The sequence below is a fragment of the Brachyhypopomus gauderio genome, chromosome 1 (genome assembly GCF_052324685.1).
Source record: "Brachyhypopomus gauderio isolate BG-103 chromosome 1, BGAUD_0.2, whole genome shotgun sequence".
NCBI lineage: Eukaryota > Metazoa > Chordata > Actinopteri > Gymnotiformes > Hypopomidae > Brachyhypopomus > Brachyhypopomus gauderio.
In genome coordinates, this window is record NC_135211.1 from 6,037,815 (window position 1) to 6,057,365 (window position 19,551).

Here is a 19,551-nt window from a genome sequence, read left to right on the forward strand (position 1 = left end):
ACCCACTGTTGTGGATTGTGTCATGGATTAAGTGAGCACAGGAAATTTCATCACTAAAAAGGTTTTTACAAAAAGTTAAGAAACTCACTTGATAGGGTGACATGTGTGGGTACTGCACCATAACACCCTGAATCTGATTGGCCATCCCAGTCTGGCCACCAACCAATGACTGGCCCTGAGGCTGCTGAGCTCCCATCATGCCCTGGTAGCTGGGCGTCTGATTGGGCATCACAGCTTGATAACCTGGAAAAGGGTACACACACACACACACACACACACACACACACACACACACACACACACACACACACACACACACACACACACACACACACACACACACACACACACACACACACACACTTACTTTGAACTTAGATCAGCGAGATCAGTCAACCTAAAGACTCCACACTGTATAATTTAACATCTTTAACAAGATGCAAAGAAGGTTCACAAACAGGACAGAAGTAAACATGATGGAAAACAGTGAAGTTCTGTGGAAGCCAGCACTGTACAGTCCTGTTGGGAAGGGCCACCGATTCAGGAGTGGGAGGAGCTCGTCACTGTGTGCATATAGGTGGTTCACTGCAGGGGGAGGAGCCTCTGTGGCAACAAGAGAGTGGGAGTTTTTAAATTTATTTAAATTTTTTGCTGTGGCGCTCGTTGGAAGCGAGCTGAAGGAAAGCAGTGTCCATTTGTGCACTCAGAAAACTAGTGTAGAAGTGACGGAGGGCCAGGCTGGCTGGCTGGCCGGTGGTCAGGGCCGGGAGCGAGGGTCTAGCTAAGCCTCTCTGTCTTTCGTTTTATCTCGCCAACTCCATTCGTCTGCCTGTAAGCGCAAATGTGTGTGCGTCTGCCAAGCGGCTGTGTTCCTCTCAGGGTTTCTCTGTCGCTCTTTAACTCCAATTCTGTGTGTGTGTGGCAGAGTCCACGTCAGGGTGAGTAAGTGGGGTGCTCAGGGTGGCAGTGAGCAGACAGCTCTTTTCACCGAGCCGTCTCTGACTGAACACTCGCCCGGGCGGCCATTTCCCCCCCGTCAGGCTTCCTTTGAAGCAGCCGGCTGAAATCAATTCAGCAAAGGGAGGAGAGACAGACAGAGAGAGATGGAGGGAGGGAGCGAGGTCAGTGGAAGGAGGGAGGTAGAGATGGAGAGAGAGATATAGAGAGGGACCTGGAGAGAGGGAGGGACAGATGGAGAGAGAAATGGCAGGTGGTTGGGTGAGAGATGGAGAAAGAGAGGGAGAGATGTAAGGGAAGAGAAAGACAGGAAGAGAGAAAGCTGCTATTTTTACTTGCTCTCTTAGGGCAGACATCAAGAGAATAAAAGCCTCTATTCAGTGCAATGAGGTGCTCACTTGTGCACCCATGCAGAGTCACACACACACACACACACACACACACACACACACACACACACACACGCTGAAGGACCACACAGCCTGCGTTTTGAACGCATCTGATCACCTGATGATCATTTCCATGGCTATTCAAGAGCAGTGTCACCATGGCAACCCAGTCCCATCCCGCCCACTCTGCCCCGCCCCGCCCCTCATCAGGCTTTGAGCGGTGAAGGATCACAGGTCAGGGACAGAAGGCCGTAGAGGAGTGAGCGGTAGGAAAAGAGACCGGTTCACTGTGAGAATCATACCGCCTCTCAGACAGTGTCACGGTCCCGCATCCTACCACTCAAGATCACCACACGCTCTGTGTGTGTGTGTGTGTGTGTGGCGCAAGTGCTGTGTGTACCTGGTTGTTGTGATGGAACCTGCTGGCTTGCTGGGGCGCTGTAGTGTACTGGTGTAACTGTTCTGTAGTGCTGACCAGAGTGTGAATACTGACCAGGAGTACAATAACATGCCGACATCTGAAACACACACACACACACACACACACACACACACACACACACACAAAATCTGGGTTCAGCACAATCATCATACTCCACTGTTGAAACTTCACTTTCATATCTGCAACTGGCACCAGCTTTGCATATTTTCTGTCTGTGTGATCGTGATTTGTCTGCATTCAAGTTTTCGTGTACACGTTACATGTTCTCTGTATTTTTTACGTATGTTGTGGAGGTTGCATTTATGTACTGTGTGTGTGTGTGTGTTTGCCTACCTGCTGGACAGGCTGCTGAATGTAACCTTGTTGTTGGATGATGGGCTGATTGGCAGGGGTGTGTAGTGGATGGTTGGCGGGCGTGTGAGGTGGATAGCCGTGCCCCTGCATAGGCTGCCCTAGCTGGGGCAGCAAGTAGCCAGCAGGTGGGGGGTTCTGGAGCATCATGGAAGAGGGGAAGAGCGCAGCAGGGGCCTCGGGGCCCTCACCTGAGCCCTGCCGGAGCAGACTCATCTGGCTAAACTGGCCTCCCAGACTGTCCTGCTGCTGCTGTCACACACACACACACACACACACACACACACTTAGCGATTATACCTCTTAAATGGTAAAATACATGGTAAAGTACATAAATTCAGTAAAGTACTGAAGCCCACCCACACAGATACAGGTGCTAAAACTTTAAATGGTGCAGGTGCTTGAAATGGTGTATATATATATATATATATATATATATATATATATATATATATATATATATATATATATATATACCACTAAAGAATGCTTTTTTAAAGAGATGTATTGTTCAAATTTAAGTTAAAAATTTGCCTTCGAAAAAAAAATTTGACAAGTTAACCTTAGGTATGCAAATATTACTTTAATATATAAAAATTATTACATTGTACTTGATGTTCCCGTTACAAGTAATGTCTTTTAAACATTTGCTGCAGGTCGATGTCATATTTGGCGAAATATAGCCTATATATTTCGCGGTAGGCGGTTCGACAGCGTAAGGCGCTAGCTAACGCTGGGCCTCAGACCAGCGCCGGTATCTAGAGATGGTTGCCTGTTGTGTCCGTTTCGGAACAGCAGAGAGCAAATATTTCAGCTTGGAAGCTCAGGCAGTCAGGTGAGTATTTCGGTGAAAAATATTGACATTTATCGGATCGGAGTCCAAATTTTGCTTTCTTTATTTTTGTTTAAAACAAAAGCAGCTAGTAGCTATCCTCGCTAACGAACACTTAACTGCTAAATTGCTTGGAAACAGCTTTCAAAATATTACATACCCACAAACTTCTCTCTCTACACAGACACACACACACACATTTATTTATTTATTTTAGAGTTGTCATATAAAATAATGTGTATCCAAAATGTCATGGGGAAAAAAAAAAATCAACTAATTAATCGCACTATTTGCAGTGCTTAATCGCGATTAATCGCATTTCCCCTGAAAACTGGTGCTTTGAGTAATATATATTTAAATCTAAAATAAAAGAATCATTATAAGATGAACACAATGTACTTATATTCATATTCAAGTATGTTTGTCGAATTTATTTATTTTTTACTTTTAACACAGATTCTCTCTTGTGAACTATGTGCTAGTTGAATTTCAGACAAAGTCAACATCAACTGTGCAAAATATAAAGAACAAGATTTTTAAAAAGAGATAATTTCGGTAGGGTGTATTGCTTTGAGGTGATATTTCAAAGATGTATTCCTTCTGTCGTAATTAAATTCTACATTGCAGACTGCAAATTACTTTTGTTTTCAGGAAAACGTTCCACCTAAAACTCCATCCTTGGCTGAATCTGAAATGCCGTACTTCAAGCACTAGATTTCAATGCAATATGTTCTGCTCGACCGTTAAAGCAGTGTGTTCTTTCAGTAGACGACTGGGCAGTTTTCATAACCTCGGACATACTACCTGTTATCTCGTACTGCTTTGGCGTACTGAATAGGAGGCAAGAACGGCATTCCAGATAGTCTGGTGTGGCGGTAAACCTCATAGGTTACAGGTCAGCTTTCCACAGGAAGAAAACAGCCAGCTGCGTCAATATATCGAATACATTTTTTTAACGTGTTAAATATTTCAAAATAATCGCTACAATTAACGCGTTAATATTGATGGCACCAATTATATGTATGTATGTATATATAAATATAATTAGTGCCGTCAATATTAATACGTTAATTGTAGCAAATATATATATATATATAAATAAAATATTTATTTTAATTCTAATAATATATTACATAATATAATTATATAACTTTGTAAGTGGTCATATCTATGTGTATAGCTGTAGTAGAGAGCATATCGATTACATGTATGCAGAATTGTGCGTATATGTCCCGGACCGTCATGGTACGATGCACGTCGCACGGAGAACACGCAGTAGCCCAAGTAGCGATACTGATGCAACTAATACGCAACCAAATGTCAAAAGTGCGAGTTGCACCACAAACCTTAAGCTGCAAGTCGTTAGCGGGTTGGCAATACACACATGCTGAGCTTAGCTCAAGCTTATTGGTGTCCGAGTCAGTCACACTGTGGTGAATGCAAATGACAGGAGTTAGAAGACCCGCCTGCTTCCATCAAACCGTGGGAAACATTTGGGTTTTTAGTGAACTGAGCAGCGGATGAAGACGGCTGGAATGTATGAGACAACTGCAAACCATACGAGGTTCACGTGGAGCTACTACGAGGTTCAAATGGAGCTATGAAGGTTCCGCTCACTTCTGAAAGACAGTACATACCACAGCATAACTGCAGTGGTCCATGAAGTTCAGGTCACCTGCTAGAATATCGGGTGGAAATGGTTGAATGGTGAACTATCCTTACACTCCTGGAATGTGGTGGTGGCGTACAGTGGCATCTGTACATGGTTACAAAGAAAGTATGTGGTGTGTGTGTGTGTGGTGACCTCAGTACTTTGTGTATCAGTATGGAGTGTGTGTGTGTGTGTGTGTGTGTGTGTGTGTGGTGAAGAAATGCTGTGCTTGCTACTCGGTTCCTCAGTCCGGACTGTTGAACAAAATAACCTTTGCTCATTCAAGCATGGTAATGTCTTTCCTAAATGGGGAATTGGGGATTTTGGGAATCATTTCTCTAACAGCATGCAGGTCTTAATAAAGGTCTGAAAGAGTAATTGGTGTGTTTTAAGATGTAGCATGACTCACTGTGAGCTATAAAAGTGAACAAATACATTGGCGCTACGGTCAGCGACCTGGAAGTGATTTGAGCAGATGGAGAGATGTTTGTGGACATGTAAAGCTATTATTCCTCTGGACCTCCAGTGTTTGTTACACGGCAACGTTAGCAACTTTTGTTCTGAACAGAAGCAAAGTTTGGACTTCAAACCTGTCTCTGCCAACTGACCGCTGGAACGAGTAAAAAACTCCCCCACCAAACTATTCCTTCAAATGGCATTGAAACGGGGCGTTGAAATCTGTGTTGTGACTCAGTGCTGTAGATACCAATCATATAATACTGTGATACACAGGTGTGACAACAGAAACAGCTCACTGCGATTGTCAATGCAGAGGTGTGAGCCACAGAGAGGCTGATACTGCAGAGGAGGCCCCAGCCACAGCGTGACAGAGACTGCGGGGGCGCTAGACACAGCGTGATCAAGCCTAGAGCCCCTCCCGTGCCGCCCCCCCACGAGCATCTACCCCAAGGACAAGCTGCCCGAACAACAGTCCATTTGCTTCCTTTGGCTGAGCTACCCCTCTGGAGGGAAAACAAAATAATTGGTTTTTAGCTGTTGTAGCTGCATAACTACAAGTAGCCCGTAATAGCTAAAGTTAGACCAAATGAAACTGCCATTTCATGCCCCTTTTTTCAGGTTAGGGCATCAGCTCTTCAAAATGTCTGCCTGGCCCTAATCTACGCGCTATTCTCCAGAGACACCGGACTCAGATGCCTCTTTTGGGGCTTTATCTGTTATTGACAAACTACAGGGATTGATCAAAAGGGTGTCAGTTAGAAATAGGTCAAAGTAGCGCGTGATCTGTGCGCTGGAGGACAAAGAGAGAGAGAGAGAGAGAGAGAGAGAGAGAGAGAACTAACTCAGTTCTGTCATTATCCCCTCAGTGGACACGCTCACTGGGAGCTCAAAGCAGCTGGTGAAGGCTGAGGGGAGGTTTCAAACCCAGCCATCTGAGCTGGTCAAAGCTACAGTCTGTAGTACGCAGTGTCAATTCAGTTCGACACACACAGACATGGAGATGGTGAAAGAGCACGAGGAGAAGAACAAATGACAAGAATGGAAAACAGACGAGAGACCACGCATTAAAAACGGAGAGAGAAAGACAGAGTGCAGGTACCACAGTGTAGTGTTGGTTTAGAGGAACAGGCAGGAGCGAAGGAGGGTAAGAAATTGCTGAGTACTGCATAGACTGACCACAATGCTGCAGGAGAGAGAGAGAGAGAGAGAGAGAGAGAGAGAGAGAGAGAGAGAGAGAGAGAGAGAGAGAGAGAGAGAGAGACGGAGAAGAGGAGAGAGGGGGAAAGAAAGGGGAAGGGGTAGAGCAGGGGGACAGAAGAAAAAAAAAATGTCTCAATCATAGCAACTGGACAAGAGGAATAAAAGAGAGAGGCATTAGGGGAGAAGGGTGCACTGATGGAATGAGGGAATGATGTAGAGGAGAAGTGAACACGACCCCTCCGTGACCTAGAACTCCACTTACATATTTACCATGAACAGCGCACAAGCCTGGCTTACTAGGGAAGACACTTGATACAACATTTAAGAACTCAATTACGGGGGGAACGAAATCCAAATTTTCTCATTAAAAAAATATGTAAATTATAAATTAAATGTTCGTGTTAAATTAGTTTCATGTTAAAACTGTATAATATATAAAGCAATGTGTGGAGGTGTGGCTAGGCCCTTCTGCTCAAGACCACACCCACTTCCTGACAGGTTAATCCTCCCCAGTCGTCCTGACTGGGCGAAGCCAACATTTCACCGAAGGTCCTGCAACTGTCAAAGCGCCCTGTCGACAGAGGCTGTCCGAGCGTCGGGAGAGCAGCTCTGAGCTGGAGGGATGGCAGGTTCACCGGGAGAATGCCGTAACGAGGACGTATTACGGTGGGGAAACGGACGCTCGGATAGTCGGACAGCCGAGTCAGGCGGAACGGTTAATACGGTCGCTGCGGGCGCGACCCGTAACGTCGCAGGGAAGCCAGGCTGCGCGGTCAGACAGAAACAGCTCTGCTGAAGACTACGGCTCGGACACAGCGCCCAGCCCAGAGCATTCCAACACTAGCCCCTCCAAGACGACTTCAGGGGAGGTGAACTCATTATCCATAATTCACCATGTTCACCAAAAAGAATTTTAAGTGTCTTTTAATATGCAAACCTAGTTAGCGGATATTAGCATCCATTATTCATTTTTAAGGTACATTTATCAGCTTTCTAGCAGACTACATGGATTTCTGCGCTATTAAAAGCCAGTAGGTAATAGTTGGTGAAGAGTCAACTCTAATGGAAGCATATAATGCAACAGACTGACCTAAATCATTTACAAAAAGATTTAACCATTTTTATTATGAAAACAGGATCAGTCCACTACAAGACATCTTTAATAAGATGTGATTATGCAAGTATGCTTTACTAACCTGTGTCAGAATATGATTGGCTGGCTGAGGGGGAGGGGGAGGGGGTTGTGGCATGGACTGCTGGCCCCTCCCCTGCTGTGATGTCACGGCGGGGCTGTAAACCACGGCGCTGCCATCTGGATTCACAAACGGCTGACCTGCCGAAATGCAAGGAGTGAATTCTCATTAACGAGCGTCGCCCCTCCCCGACGTGGCCGATCATTTGCGAAGCCGAGCAGCAGTCTTGCTGTATAAGCCAGATACAGTGAGTACTGTTAGCAGTGGGTGAGTACAGGATAAAGATCAAGATGAAGAAGGAAGACGGTTAAAAGGCCGACACGCTTTTGCGAGCTCCGGAGGCAGGGACTTGTGGAAGACCCCCCCTCCCCCTGGGCCAGACTCCCCTCCTCTGTGGGCGTGGTCAGGTGGACACGCACCTGTATAAGCGTTGAGCAGCACGCTGCCAGGTGGGATGGCGGCGCCCTCCAGAGGAAGGAGGTAGTAGCTCGCGTTAGTGTTAGCGTTGGAGCTCTGAGGGCCCGGGCCGCCGGCGCCAGGCCCGACGGTGCCGCCCTGAGGGGGCTCGGCCCGGGTGGGCGCGGGAGCGTGGCAGGCGGGGGTGGCCCCGGAGACGGGGAACGACAAGGCGGGGCGAGACAGGGAGCCGGTGGACGAAGCTACGCTACTAGACGAGTCGGAACCTGCGACAGGAAGTAACGGGAAAGAAAAACAGCAAAAGCGTTGTTGGTTTTGTGTGCGTGTTAAACGTGTTAAGAAGAGCAGTAGTCAGGGTCACACATGCACGATGAGGCGATGAGGAACACATAATGGGGATGATGGTGACGAAAAGTGACAGGCCAACGAAGAGCTGGAAGTGCTACGTGATTGCAGAGCTCAGGCCGGGCTCTGTGGCAGGGTGGACGGGGGTTAGGGGTTGTTCCAGCAAGGTGACAGCACAAAGACTGCCTCCATTTCCTATAATACACAGAACACTGGCTAACTGCCGGGCTTCGAATCACCTATTACCGTGACTCATGCCTTTGGAAAGAGGCCACGGCTAATAGCAGCCAGTTTTCTCCTTTATTACAGCAAATAAGAACAAATGGCGTCCTCCTCAGGCACTCCGGTGTACTTTATTACCCACAAGCCAGCGGGACAGAAATGGTGTTCCAAATACGTTCTGGGCGATCTCTAAGCTGCTCGGCGAGCACGAGGAAAACTCAGATCGCAGCACTGGAATTTTAATATCGGGAGCGAATATTAAAGAAATCGCTCAAACGCCATTTTATACAGCTAGCACTTCCACGGTTGCTCGTCCTAAATCTCCTCGGCTGGTTTAACGTTAGCAGGACAGAGGAGGAGCGGGGCTTACCGAACAAAAGGGTCATTCAATTATAAATATATATGGGCACTGCCACTGGCCTGTAAATGCCAGCACATTAATAAGCAATGACTGCAGATGAGAGACAGCTATGAATATGTATGACCGTGTATGAATATGCATGGCGTCGTTCTGTTTTTAGGGGCAAAATATGAACATGGGTGAAGGGCTGGACTGAGAGAAGAGTTGGAAGGGGGGGCAACTAGAGCGTGTGTGTTAATGTCAGCGGTGACTGGAGATCACACACACACACACACACACACACACACACACACACACACGCCAAGCATGAGCTTAAGGGTTCAAAGCAGATTCTAAAAGTGGATCATAAGTAAGAAGGAGAGTTAGAGAGTCCAATTGTGTTCTTCTCGCTGTTGGGTGTGTGTGGGTGTGTGTGTGTGTGTGTGTGTACCTGTTTTGGACAGCCTGCTGCTGCTGGCGGAGCTGTCTCCCCGCACGAGCAGGCTGATCCCGCTGAAGCTGCTGGCCTTACTGATGGCCGGCTTTATGTTGCGGTGCGAGCTGTCCGAGTCGGTGCTGCTCCATGGACGAGGCTCCCAGCTCCTCGTCTCGTTCTCAGAGCTGCTCTGACGACTGTTCCCCGAACAGCCCTCTCTCACCCTGCTACACACACACACACACACACACCTCTTAGACTAAGGAAATCGGGTCCTAATCATGGGGTTTCTCACACACCGTATAAACTGTCAGGAAGCATTAACGTATTACCTGAAGAACTGTCTCCTCTGCTGAGTACTGATACAGCTCAGGTCTTCCTGAATTCTGCAGGGGGGAATTAAAGAGAACACAATCAAGGGCCAGATTACCAAAATTAATAACTGCTGTGTGTGTGTGTGTGTACACATATGTGCATGTATGTATGGATGGAAGTTTAAAATGATCAGTATTACCTTTTATCGAGCTGGAAATTATCTTGTCCCTGTGCAAATGAAACACATGAGCAGTTTAAAGGCCAGGGCATGCCGCGGACATTAAAGACCAGAACCACCCCAACACTTCACAAGAACAGCCAGCCCAAAGACCAGAACCACCCCAACACTTCACAAGAACAGACAGCCCAAAGACCCAAACCACCCCAACACTTCACTAGAACAGACAGCCCAAAGACCAGAACCACCCCAACACTACACTAGAACAGACAGCCCAAAGACCAGAACCACCCCAACACTTCACAAGAACAGACAGCCCAAAGACCCAAACCACCCCAACACTTCACTAGAACAGACAGCCCAAAGACCAGAACCACCCCAACACTACACTAGAACAGACAGCCCAAACACTACACTAGAACAGACAGCCCAAACACTACACTAGAACAGACAGCCCAAAGACCAGAACCACCCCAACACTTCACTAGAACAGACAGCCCAAAGACCAGAACCACCCCAACATTTCACTAGAACAGACAGCCCAAAGACCAGAACCACCCCAACACTTCACTAGAACAGACAGCCCAAAGACCAGAACCACCCCAACACTACACTAGAACAGACAGCCCAAAGACCAGAACCACCCCAACACTTCACTAGAACAGACAGCCCAAAAGGCACTCGGCCCGTCCTGGACGGACATGAACCAACTCCTGCTGTTGTAAAACTGGGTCCGGAAGATAAACGAGTGTGGGACGATGGCGCTGTGGGGGACTCACGTCCTGCGCAAAGATCCGGTCCCGCGCTCGCTGGTACTCCTCTTCCCGCTCCTCGATGGACTTACTCCTCCGGTCGTCCTTCAGACGCATCCGCAGCTGCCCAGACGAGACGGACGCAGACACAGAACCCGATTTACCAAGATTTTACCAGCAGACCACCGACCTCAGAGTTAATGCTTATCCTTTATTATCAATGTTTTATGAAGTGTGATACAAATTCCATTCTGATCGATTGATTGATGCATCGATATATTGGCAGTAAAAGAACTGGTGGCATGTAGGTAGAGCTGAGCGTGTGTGTGTGTGTGTGTGTGTGTGTGTGTGTGTGTGGTCCTTACCCGGCTGTCCTCCTGATCCAGGCTGAGATTGTCCCTCTTCAGGATGTAGCGCTTCTGGAAGTCATCTGTCTTGTCGTCTTTGATGTGCTCGGAGAACTTCTGATCCGGTCTGTCGGGGGGGGAGAGGTGCGTGTTCAGGGTGGGGATCATTTCACTGTAAAGCCTTCGTCTTCCATGCGAGACGGGCACCTCTGTGCACTGTGGGAGCTGAGCAGTCTTCTGGACCAGCATGTCTGCTCTTACACTGCTACCCTATGACCAGCCATGCGAGACAATCCTCTTAAACCCTGGCTCAGGCCCGGCCCCACACAACACCGCTCAACTCCGCTTACCACCATTTGGTTTTCTCTCGCTCCGGAAAACCAACCATAAATATATATATATTTTTTATAGTTTTTATTATTATTATTTAACCAACCAAGCTAGAATAGATGATCTGGCAAACAGCAGATTCTGCTCATGTGGTTGTGCTGTGGACCGGTGGCTTTTAAACCAGCGGCTCCGAGACTGACCACGGGCCACTCAGCCTACCAGCAGGGGCCCGCCCGGCCCTCTCCAGCGTTAAATGTCAGCGGCCCCTGCCACATTAGGAGTCCTGGGGGGAGCGGGAAGGCTTTGAGAGCCGCCTGTGGGGCCGAAAAGGCCATTAGCGGGCACTCACATCCTCGTACTGCTGGTTTTGTTGATGACCACCGCCTTGCCGGTCGGATCTACGTTGTGGTCGAGGCCGAAGTAGGCAGCCACCCTGTGCAGGAGCATCCTGTGGTACGACGTCATCGGGGGGAACTTCCGCTTCTGCGACCTGCCGGGACCGACACCTTCAGATTAGAGCAGCCAGAGTCCAACAATCTGCCGTTTTTCAAGCTAATCCTATTCCTCCGCCTATGTAGCACGAGATCGCTTTCTACGAACAATTCCACACATTTCTCCGTACGATTGGATCGAGTTGGAACCCCTGCAGAGAATTCCTTTAAATCTGTGCAACTCTCTTTAATTGCATTACTGGTTTCTTAGAAAGTACCACATATAACGTCATGGATTTCATTAAGAGTACGGAAAGAACACTGGTCATTTGCCGCCCCCCTCCCCCCTCCCCTATCTTGTGCTATACAGTAATTACACTAAAGTCAAAGGTTTCATTTTTATTCATCATTAAAATGTCGCAGAAGAGCTGCCTGGCTGTTAGGATGTGAAGGACATGGCTGGCAGCCCGTCTCGCCGGACTTACTCGGTGTTGGTGATGAAGTCCAGAATGTCCTGCTCCAGTTTCAGCAGGGTCCCTCTGTCTCTGTAAGGACAGCAGCAGGTGGAGGTTCATCAGACACGCACGTGCCGTAGTGCGGTCCAGCACGCCGTGGCCGAGTCCCAGCAGAAGCGTGGCCAGCCCTCGCCGATGACCCGCACTCAACCCCAAACCCCACCAGGCCCGGCCGCGATGGAACACACGACTCTCGCCACTGTCCCCAAACGGATATTAAAACCTGAACGCAACTCTCCGTGAATGCCAAGGAAGAGAGACGTTTGAAATGCTCAAAGGAAAACACCAGAAGAGTTTTCTGATCCTTGCTTTGTAAGATTATCTCAAAGAAAACTTGAATCTCTAAACAACTTTTCAAAAGAGGATAAAAACAAACTTGAGTGATGTTTTTTAAAAATCTTTATGGCTTGTGGTATTACATCGTCCCTCAAGAACAGCAGGACGTGGGTTGGGTTGAGACAGTTTAACTAGATGGGAAGGTTTGGGATCATTCACAGATCAACCTCCACTTGGGATCAACACAGAATGGCCAACGGACATGAAGGACATATGACGACTAAACTCGTGAAAATATCAATAAATAATTCAAACAGCTACATGTCAAAATCCAGCAGTTGTGTCATGACTGTATGAAAGCATGACGAACGTACCGGGGGTTATTTTTCAATGTGTTCACCAGGAACTCATGGAGATCTATGCCTGTGGAGTCTGTGTACTCCTGACTGGAGTCTGAGAGAGGGAGAGAGGGAGAGAGAAAAACAGGGAGAGAAGGAAGGAGGTTTCACATACTGCACACATTCTGTGGTCTCCATCTGGCATGTGAGAACACACCTCATCTGCCAATACAAGGCGCCTGTGAGTGACACCAGTGCATGTAACCAACACACACACACACACACACACACACACACACACACACCTCGTGACAGTGTCTTGCGGGGCGGTTTGTCGGGCCGTTCTGGCTTGTCTGCACTCTTCTCTCCGTGCTCTTCGGACCTGCACGACACCGGCTCCTTCTCCGGCTGCTGGGAGAGAGGCAGGCGGGGCTTATCCTGCACACACCAAAGAGAGAGAGAGAGAGAGAGAGAGAGAGAGAGAGAGAGAGAGAGAGAGAGAGAGAGAGAGAGAGAGAGAGAGAGAGAGAGAGAGAGAGAGAGAGAGAGAGAGAGAGAGACGCTCCGCTGAGACAGGTGCAAGAGAGAGACGGGCGCAATTTTACACGGAGAAGTGAGATAAGCGCAATGAGAAAATCCAACAAACGACAGTCGTCAGGCGACCGGGGGGGGAGAGAGCGAATGTTCCCGCCGACCGACGGGCGGACATTATGGAGCATCACTGAGGTAAACCGCAGGTGAACTCCTGGCCAGGTTTTCACCCCTGGAGCTTGGAGCACAGCCAGGAAACCAGCGCTTTGTGTAAGCTCACCAGTGTGAACATCCCCATCACTGCCATGCTCAATCCAAATGAGGCTGAAATTTCATTCAGTCTGGTGTAACTGGGATGTGCAAAACCAGCATTTATGGGGAAGAGAATCATTTAAAGTAACATCAAAACAATTACATGGAACCAACAGCATAGATGTGGTAATGTAAAATCACGTTTTTTTTACCCTTTATGAATCAATATTAATCAATAACTCTCCCTTTCTCCCTAGAGCCCTGCAGAAAGGATTCTGCTAAAACTAATCAAACACAATATGAGAAAAACAGCAGCCAGCAGAGTGGGGAGGAAAAGACACAAGAAAAAGGTGGTGAAAGAGAGCACGAGAGAGGGGGGGGGGGAGAAATAAATGAGACAGACAGAAAGAGCTATGAATAGAGACTCCCAGGGGAAGAAATCTCATTCACTCTTTCAAGGACATAAAAGCGAGGAAGGACATTCGCTTGTCTTTCAGCTTCTACAAAGACTCGCCACAGTGCCGCGCTCTACCTGGGGAACCTGTGGACCACGCCGCACCTCTCCGTCTGAACGCACAAAACTCTACGCCACGCCAAACCACACGTTTGGCCAACACAGCCTAATGTTGGGCTACTGCTCAACGTAGGTCATCGTTTCCTAATCACAACACGATCACGAGACAACCGTATAGAAGGTGACTGCTGTATGTAGCACATGGGAGTACCCATAAAAACAATAGATGTTTCAAAAAATAAATAATAGCAACATTTAAAAAATCTGTAGGTTGAAAATGCCAGTATTAAAAGTGAAACAGCTAAAATGTGGTCTATGCTTGTATTTGGTACCTATGATATCACACATGTCCAACGTATATACACATTAAATCATGTCCGGTGTCCAGAGGGAATTCTGCAGCACCTGTTATTTCTAACCTCTCAATACTTAATATGAGCTTATTAAGAAGAGCAAGTAGAGGTACAGCTTCTAGAAACTAATGCGACTCTGCAAACACTTTTTTTTCTTCTGTGTATTAACAAATACCACAGGTTCATCGTGGATTGTCAACTGTGATTAACTAACCGTCACAGACAACTTGTGATTAATATGATCATCCACAGACACACACATTTATATGCATTACTGCAAAAAAAAATCATCCATCTTGTCTCTTGCTAAAGATATAATCAGCTTTACACTGGAGAAACCAGGAGAAGCCTCGCCGATTGTTTTGCTGAACAACTTAGGATCATCAGGATTAAGGGTTTAGCATTTTGACTGACAGGGCATTTTAATGCTAATGGGCGCTGCATTAAGGACATATGCGACTGCACTGCTCATGCAACTGCAAGAAGCAACAACGAAACTGATGCACACACTGAACTTTGGAACCCCACAAATGAATGCTATAATTTAAACAAACTTGTTTAATACAACTTGATAAAACTTGCACAACTGATGGACCTCTGTCTAGAATGTCTGTTTCTCTATAAAGTACACCACTGCACTTTTCAATACCTTTAAAATCACATGATGCCTTCCTTCCCTCATACTCCTGCTCTCTAGTCATACTCCCCCCAATACTCCCCAATACTCCAGTCATACCCCCCCATACCCGAGTCATACCCCCCAATACTCCCCAATACTCCAGTCACACCCCCCCATACTCGAGTCATACCCCCCAATACTCCAGTCATACCCCCCCATACTCGAGTCATACCCCCCAAATACTCCCCAATACTCCAGTCATACCCCCCCAATACTCCAGTCATACCCCCCCATACTCCAGTCATACCCCCCAATACTCCAGTCATACCCCCCAAATACTCCCCAATACTCCAGTCATACCCCCCATACTCGAGTCATACCCCCCCAATACTCCCCAATACTCCAGTCACACCCCCCATACTCGAGTCATACCCCCCCATACTCGAGTTATACCCCCCCAAATACTCCCCAATACTCCAGTCATACCCCCCCATACTCCAGTCATACCCCCCCATACTCCAGTCATACCCCCCATACTCCAGTCATACCCCCCAAATACTCCAGTCATACCCCCCCATACTCGAGTTATACCCCCCAATACTCGAGTCATACCCCCCCCCATACTCGAGTCATACCCCCCCATACTCGAGTCATACCCCCCCATACTCGAGTCATACCCCCCCATACTCGAGTCATACCCCCCATACTCGAGTCATACCCCCCATACTCGAGTCATACCCCCCATACTCCCCAATACTCCAGTCATACCCCCCCATACTAGAGTTATACCCCCCCAATACTCCAGTCATACCCCCCCAATACTCCCCAATACTCCAGTCATACCCCCCAATACTCGAGTCATACCCCCCAATACTCCCCAATACTCCAGTCATACCCCCCATACTCCCCAATACTCCAGTCATACCCCCCCCCAATACTCCCCAATACTCCAGTCATACCCCCCCCCCCCCCATACTCATAACATACCAATCATACCCTCCCTACTACAGTCATGCTATAAAACCTCACTCATACTCCTATACTTTGGGTGAGGAATGGGTAGTGGTAGATTTTGCACTACACAAGTCTTCATTTAAAAACCTTATTCCACATGTGAACTGGGTCACTCTGATGTGGTCCAGATCTGCTCTGAAGTGGCATTCTACAGGTATGGCTTCTGTTAAGCTACTCTCTCGTACAGGCCAGCGCTGGATGTCATTGACTAGTTCACCTTCACTCCAGTCCCAGCCACTCAACTTCAGTTATTACTGGCCCCTCCGTGACACGTGTGTGTGTGTGTGTGTGTGTGTCCCCATGCCTAGACAGTGCCATGCAAGGTCCACTTACTCTAAATTGATCAAACAGTGCTCACTACCCAAACACTAACCTGGCATGTTCATGTCTTCTGCATGTCTGTAACGATTACCACTGAATGCTCTCTGGTCCTCCATTTCACAGCTTTGAGAGTTCGATATTTATGTAATTATGTAATCCTTCTTCCTAATTTTGAAATTTACCATTGAGTAAATGCAGATTAGGACCAGCCTATCTATTTGGACTATGTAAAACACAAAAATGTTACGACAGTTCTAAAGTGATCATTAATCTTTTTTACACTTCATTACAAAGTCAATAGATAATACAACCATCAAATAACATTTGATGGTATAAATCTTAAGACTAAAAGTGCTCAGAAATCAAGTGAAAAACAAAAAAAAAACTACATGTATATAATATCCTTAGTTAGCCAGAATGTAACCACCATAGTCACCTCTATCCATCATTTGCTATTTAAATTTAGTCACGTGAAAGAGACCCTCTGATAAAAAGACTCATGATATGTCAAACTGCACAGCCATCCTGTAGGTGATCATTCTCTTGGTCTGTGAATGCAACATGGGAGCACGTTCATACGAGCCATCGAAATTTTAGGGAAGCAATAAGGAGGAATAAAATATCAATCTCCACAATTCGCTTGAAAGTTCTTCAAGACTGATCACGATATAAAAACCATTCGATGGCACACTGCAAATTGAAGGTGCGGTATCCCTAGGGTCTCGGAACGACATTAACATCACATGACAGGTGCATAATGCACCTCAAGACTCTCTCTCCAACTGGAGTCCTGGAGGGCTGAAACCGATAATGGGCTGAAACACATTCTTTGAACCTAATTGCAATTGTTCGTATTTAAATGTTAGGAAACTTAATATCATCTGCAAAAGTACTCGCACAAAATTGTGATGGCACATTCACTCCTATTTATACCTACAGTATTCCTGGTGCAACCAACTGTGATCAGAAACGTCCTAATAATATGAACGACTCGAACGTAATACAAACAGTGGTGGTCGCCTTGAGAAAACCATCCACACAGAGAAAGATGGTGGTGACAGCATCATGCTGAGGGCACGTTTTCCCCATTTACTGGGTCTGGAAAACTGGTCAGAAAGGCAAAATGGATGGAGTCAAATACAGGGCAATCCTTTAAGAGAACCTGTTCCATACTTCAGAGATTGGGGTGGAGGTTCACCTGTTAATAAGACACTAGACATACTACCAACACTACACAGGATTGGTGCAAAAGCTAGAAACTCATTAAAGCGATCCAAGTCAAAGCTTAGATGTTTATCCGATTGAGAATGACAAGGTTTGAAATCTCTGGTTTACCACTGGTCTCCAACAAGAGATGGCAATTCGGTCAAGAAGGATGGGCAAATATGGCATATTATATAGAAGCCCAAATTTGATAGGCATGCAACTGTGACTGCAAAGAACGGTGGAATAACAAGGCAATGAACTGCGAGGGTCAGAATTTTATACGGTTTAGACTCCGACTGTATACCTCAGTGTGTTTATATGTGTAGACTCCATGTGTACCTTACTTAAAAGTGGGTGTTAATAATCCTAAGCCCAAGCATGGCAACATATTGTATCACAATTACAAATGATGGCACGTATATTAATATATGGGTATTAGTGTCAGTTGATCTCTGATTGTTACTATATGGTGCATCTTTATGGTGCTGTACAATCAGTTTCCACCCAAGAAAATACGCATTGTAGCTTTTCGCATCGATATGAATTTTCTTTAGTCTACATCTTCTCCCTTTAATGTCTCTACACTGGATGAATCTGTTGAACATTCTAATCAAGTTCTATATAACACCTTTAATGAGCTGGGCCCTGAGAAAGTTCAAACCACCTCTTTCTCATCCCTGTGGTGCAGCCCCGAGCTGAGGGTTTTAAAGGCTCAGAGCTACTGGCTTGAACGCAGTTGTAGAAGTACATGCCTTGTTTTTTTTTTGTGTTTATTTATTATCGTTTCTGCTTTTAGACAGAAAAATAATACATAATTATTTTCTATCATTATTCTAATGAACCCGTGGCTTCGTCAGAGTATTAAGACTGGTTTAACTCCTATGCAAGTATATATAAGGAATGGATGCGCATGAGTGGACACTGTTCATCTCAGTGTTATTACCTTGGGTGCATCTCAGGAGTCAGTAATTGATCTCATCCTGTTCCTTATATATGCTTGTTATGGTAATAATTTTAGATGATCTGTAGGTGCCTTGACATTCATGGTTGGATGGCTAACAGCTGTTTGCGGTTGAACAGTATTAAATCTGAGATACAAATCTATCTATTAGTATTAAATCTGATGTCAGACACAAAAGGCTGGATATTAAAAATGACTATAAATCTCACGGTCAGCCTGTTTTAGCAAACCTGGGGTTAACACGTTCATCTAATTATAGTTTGATGTCTAGATTATCTCTACCTGCAAAGCAGTCATTACTTATTTACAAACTACTACATGGCATTAAGTTTTCTCCGGCTGTGATGCAAAGAAGCTAATTCATGTATTTGTGACCTTGCAGTTAGATTACTCTAAAGCACTCTTAGCAGATCTTCCAAAACAAGAGACTGTTGGATGTTAAGGCCTGAAGTTTTCACTTTGGCCATCCATTAGAGAAAGAATACATGTAACGGTAATTATTTTTTACTACAATTTAATATCACTTAATTATTTTTTAACTATTTGTTACTAAAAATAGTAGTAAACTCTACATAAGAGGCTCCAGTGTACGTACAGGATGTCCGGCCTCCTCAGACATGACAAACCGTTCCACCGAGGATACAAGACTGGTAGCTCCATGACTAATGAGCTTCCTGAATCTTTGACAAATTCTGAAAATGTCTGTCTTTATAGATGTTATTATTGGATTATTTTGATTGTTGTGTATCCAAGTTGTTCTTTAATACTGCATAAAGGACCTCGAGGTGACACTTTCATATATATATATATGTGTGTGTGTGTGTGTGTGTGTGTGTGTGTGCTGTATTCATTAATGTCATTAATTCACGCTAGATTAATTAATCATTTTGATTTTAATTATTATTACCACCTCAGTATTTTATATGGCTATAGTCTCTGTATGTTCAGCATTTTTATATGGCTTTTAATTTTTTTAGGGGGAGGGGAAAAAGTCTTTCAAACTGATTTTTTCTTATTAAAAAGTCACAGTCCTGAGTGTGAGTGCAGCTCCGAGCAGCAGAATA

The 19,551-nt window shown here is 46.0% G+C and overlaps 1 protein-coding gene across 8 annotated transcripts in view; it reads right to left on the minus strand.

The window, feature by feature from the left end:
* r3hdm1 (R3H domain containing 1) overlaps positions 1-19,551 on the minus strand; it is a 40,215-nt gene that overhangs the window by 5,368 nt on the left and 15,296 nt on the right. For 4 of the 8 annotated variants that reach the window (XM_077021280.1, XM_077020914.1, XM_077020921.1 and 1 more), the window contains 15 exons: positions 13,022-13,154; positions 12,753-12,831; positions 12,073-12,132; positions 11,506-11,646; positions 10,845-10,953; positions 10,507-10,602; positions 9,749-9,777; positions 9,567-9,620; positions 9,250-9,461; positions 7,894-8,157; positions 7,478-7,614; positions 6,181-6,264; positions 2,122-2,391; positions 1,747-1,864; positions 89-243 (listed from right to left, as the gene is read on the minus strand). In XM_077021280.1, the coding sequence (XP_076877395.1) occupies positions 89-243; positions 1,747-1,864; positions 2,122-2,391; positions 6,181-6,264; positions 7,478-7,614; positions 7,894-8,157; positions 9,250-9,461; positions 9,567-9,620; positions 9,749-9,777; positions 10,507-10,602; positions 10,845-10,953; positions 11,506-11,646; positions 12,073-12,132; positions 12,753-12,831; positions 13,022-13,154 (1,941 nt within the window). The remainder of the gene's footprint in view (positions 1-88; positions 244-1,746; positions 1,865-2,121; positions 2,392-6,180; positions 6,265-7,477; positions 7,615-7,893; positions 8,158-9,249; positions 9,462-9,566; positions 9,621-9,748; positions 9,778-10,506; positions 10,603-10,844; positions 10,954-11,505; positions 11,647-12,072; positions 12,133-12,752; positions 12,832-13,021; positions 13,155-19,551) is intronic. The other 4 variants (XM_077021041.1, XM_077021197.1, XM_077021112.1 and 1 more) reach the window with 4 other exon arrangements.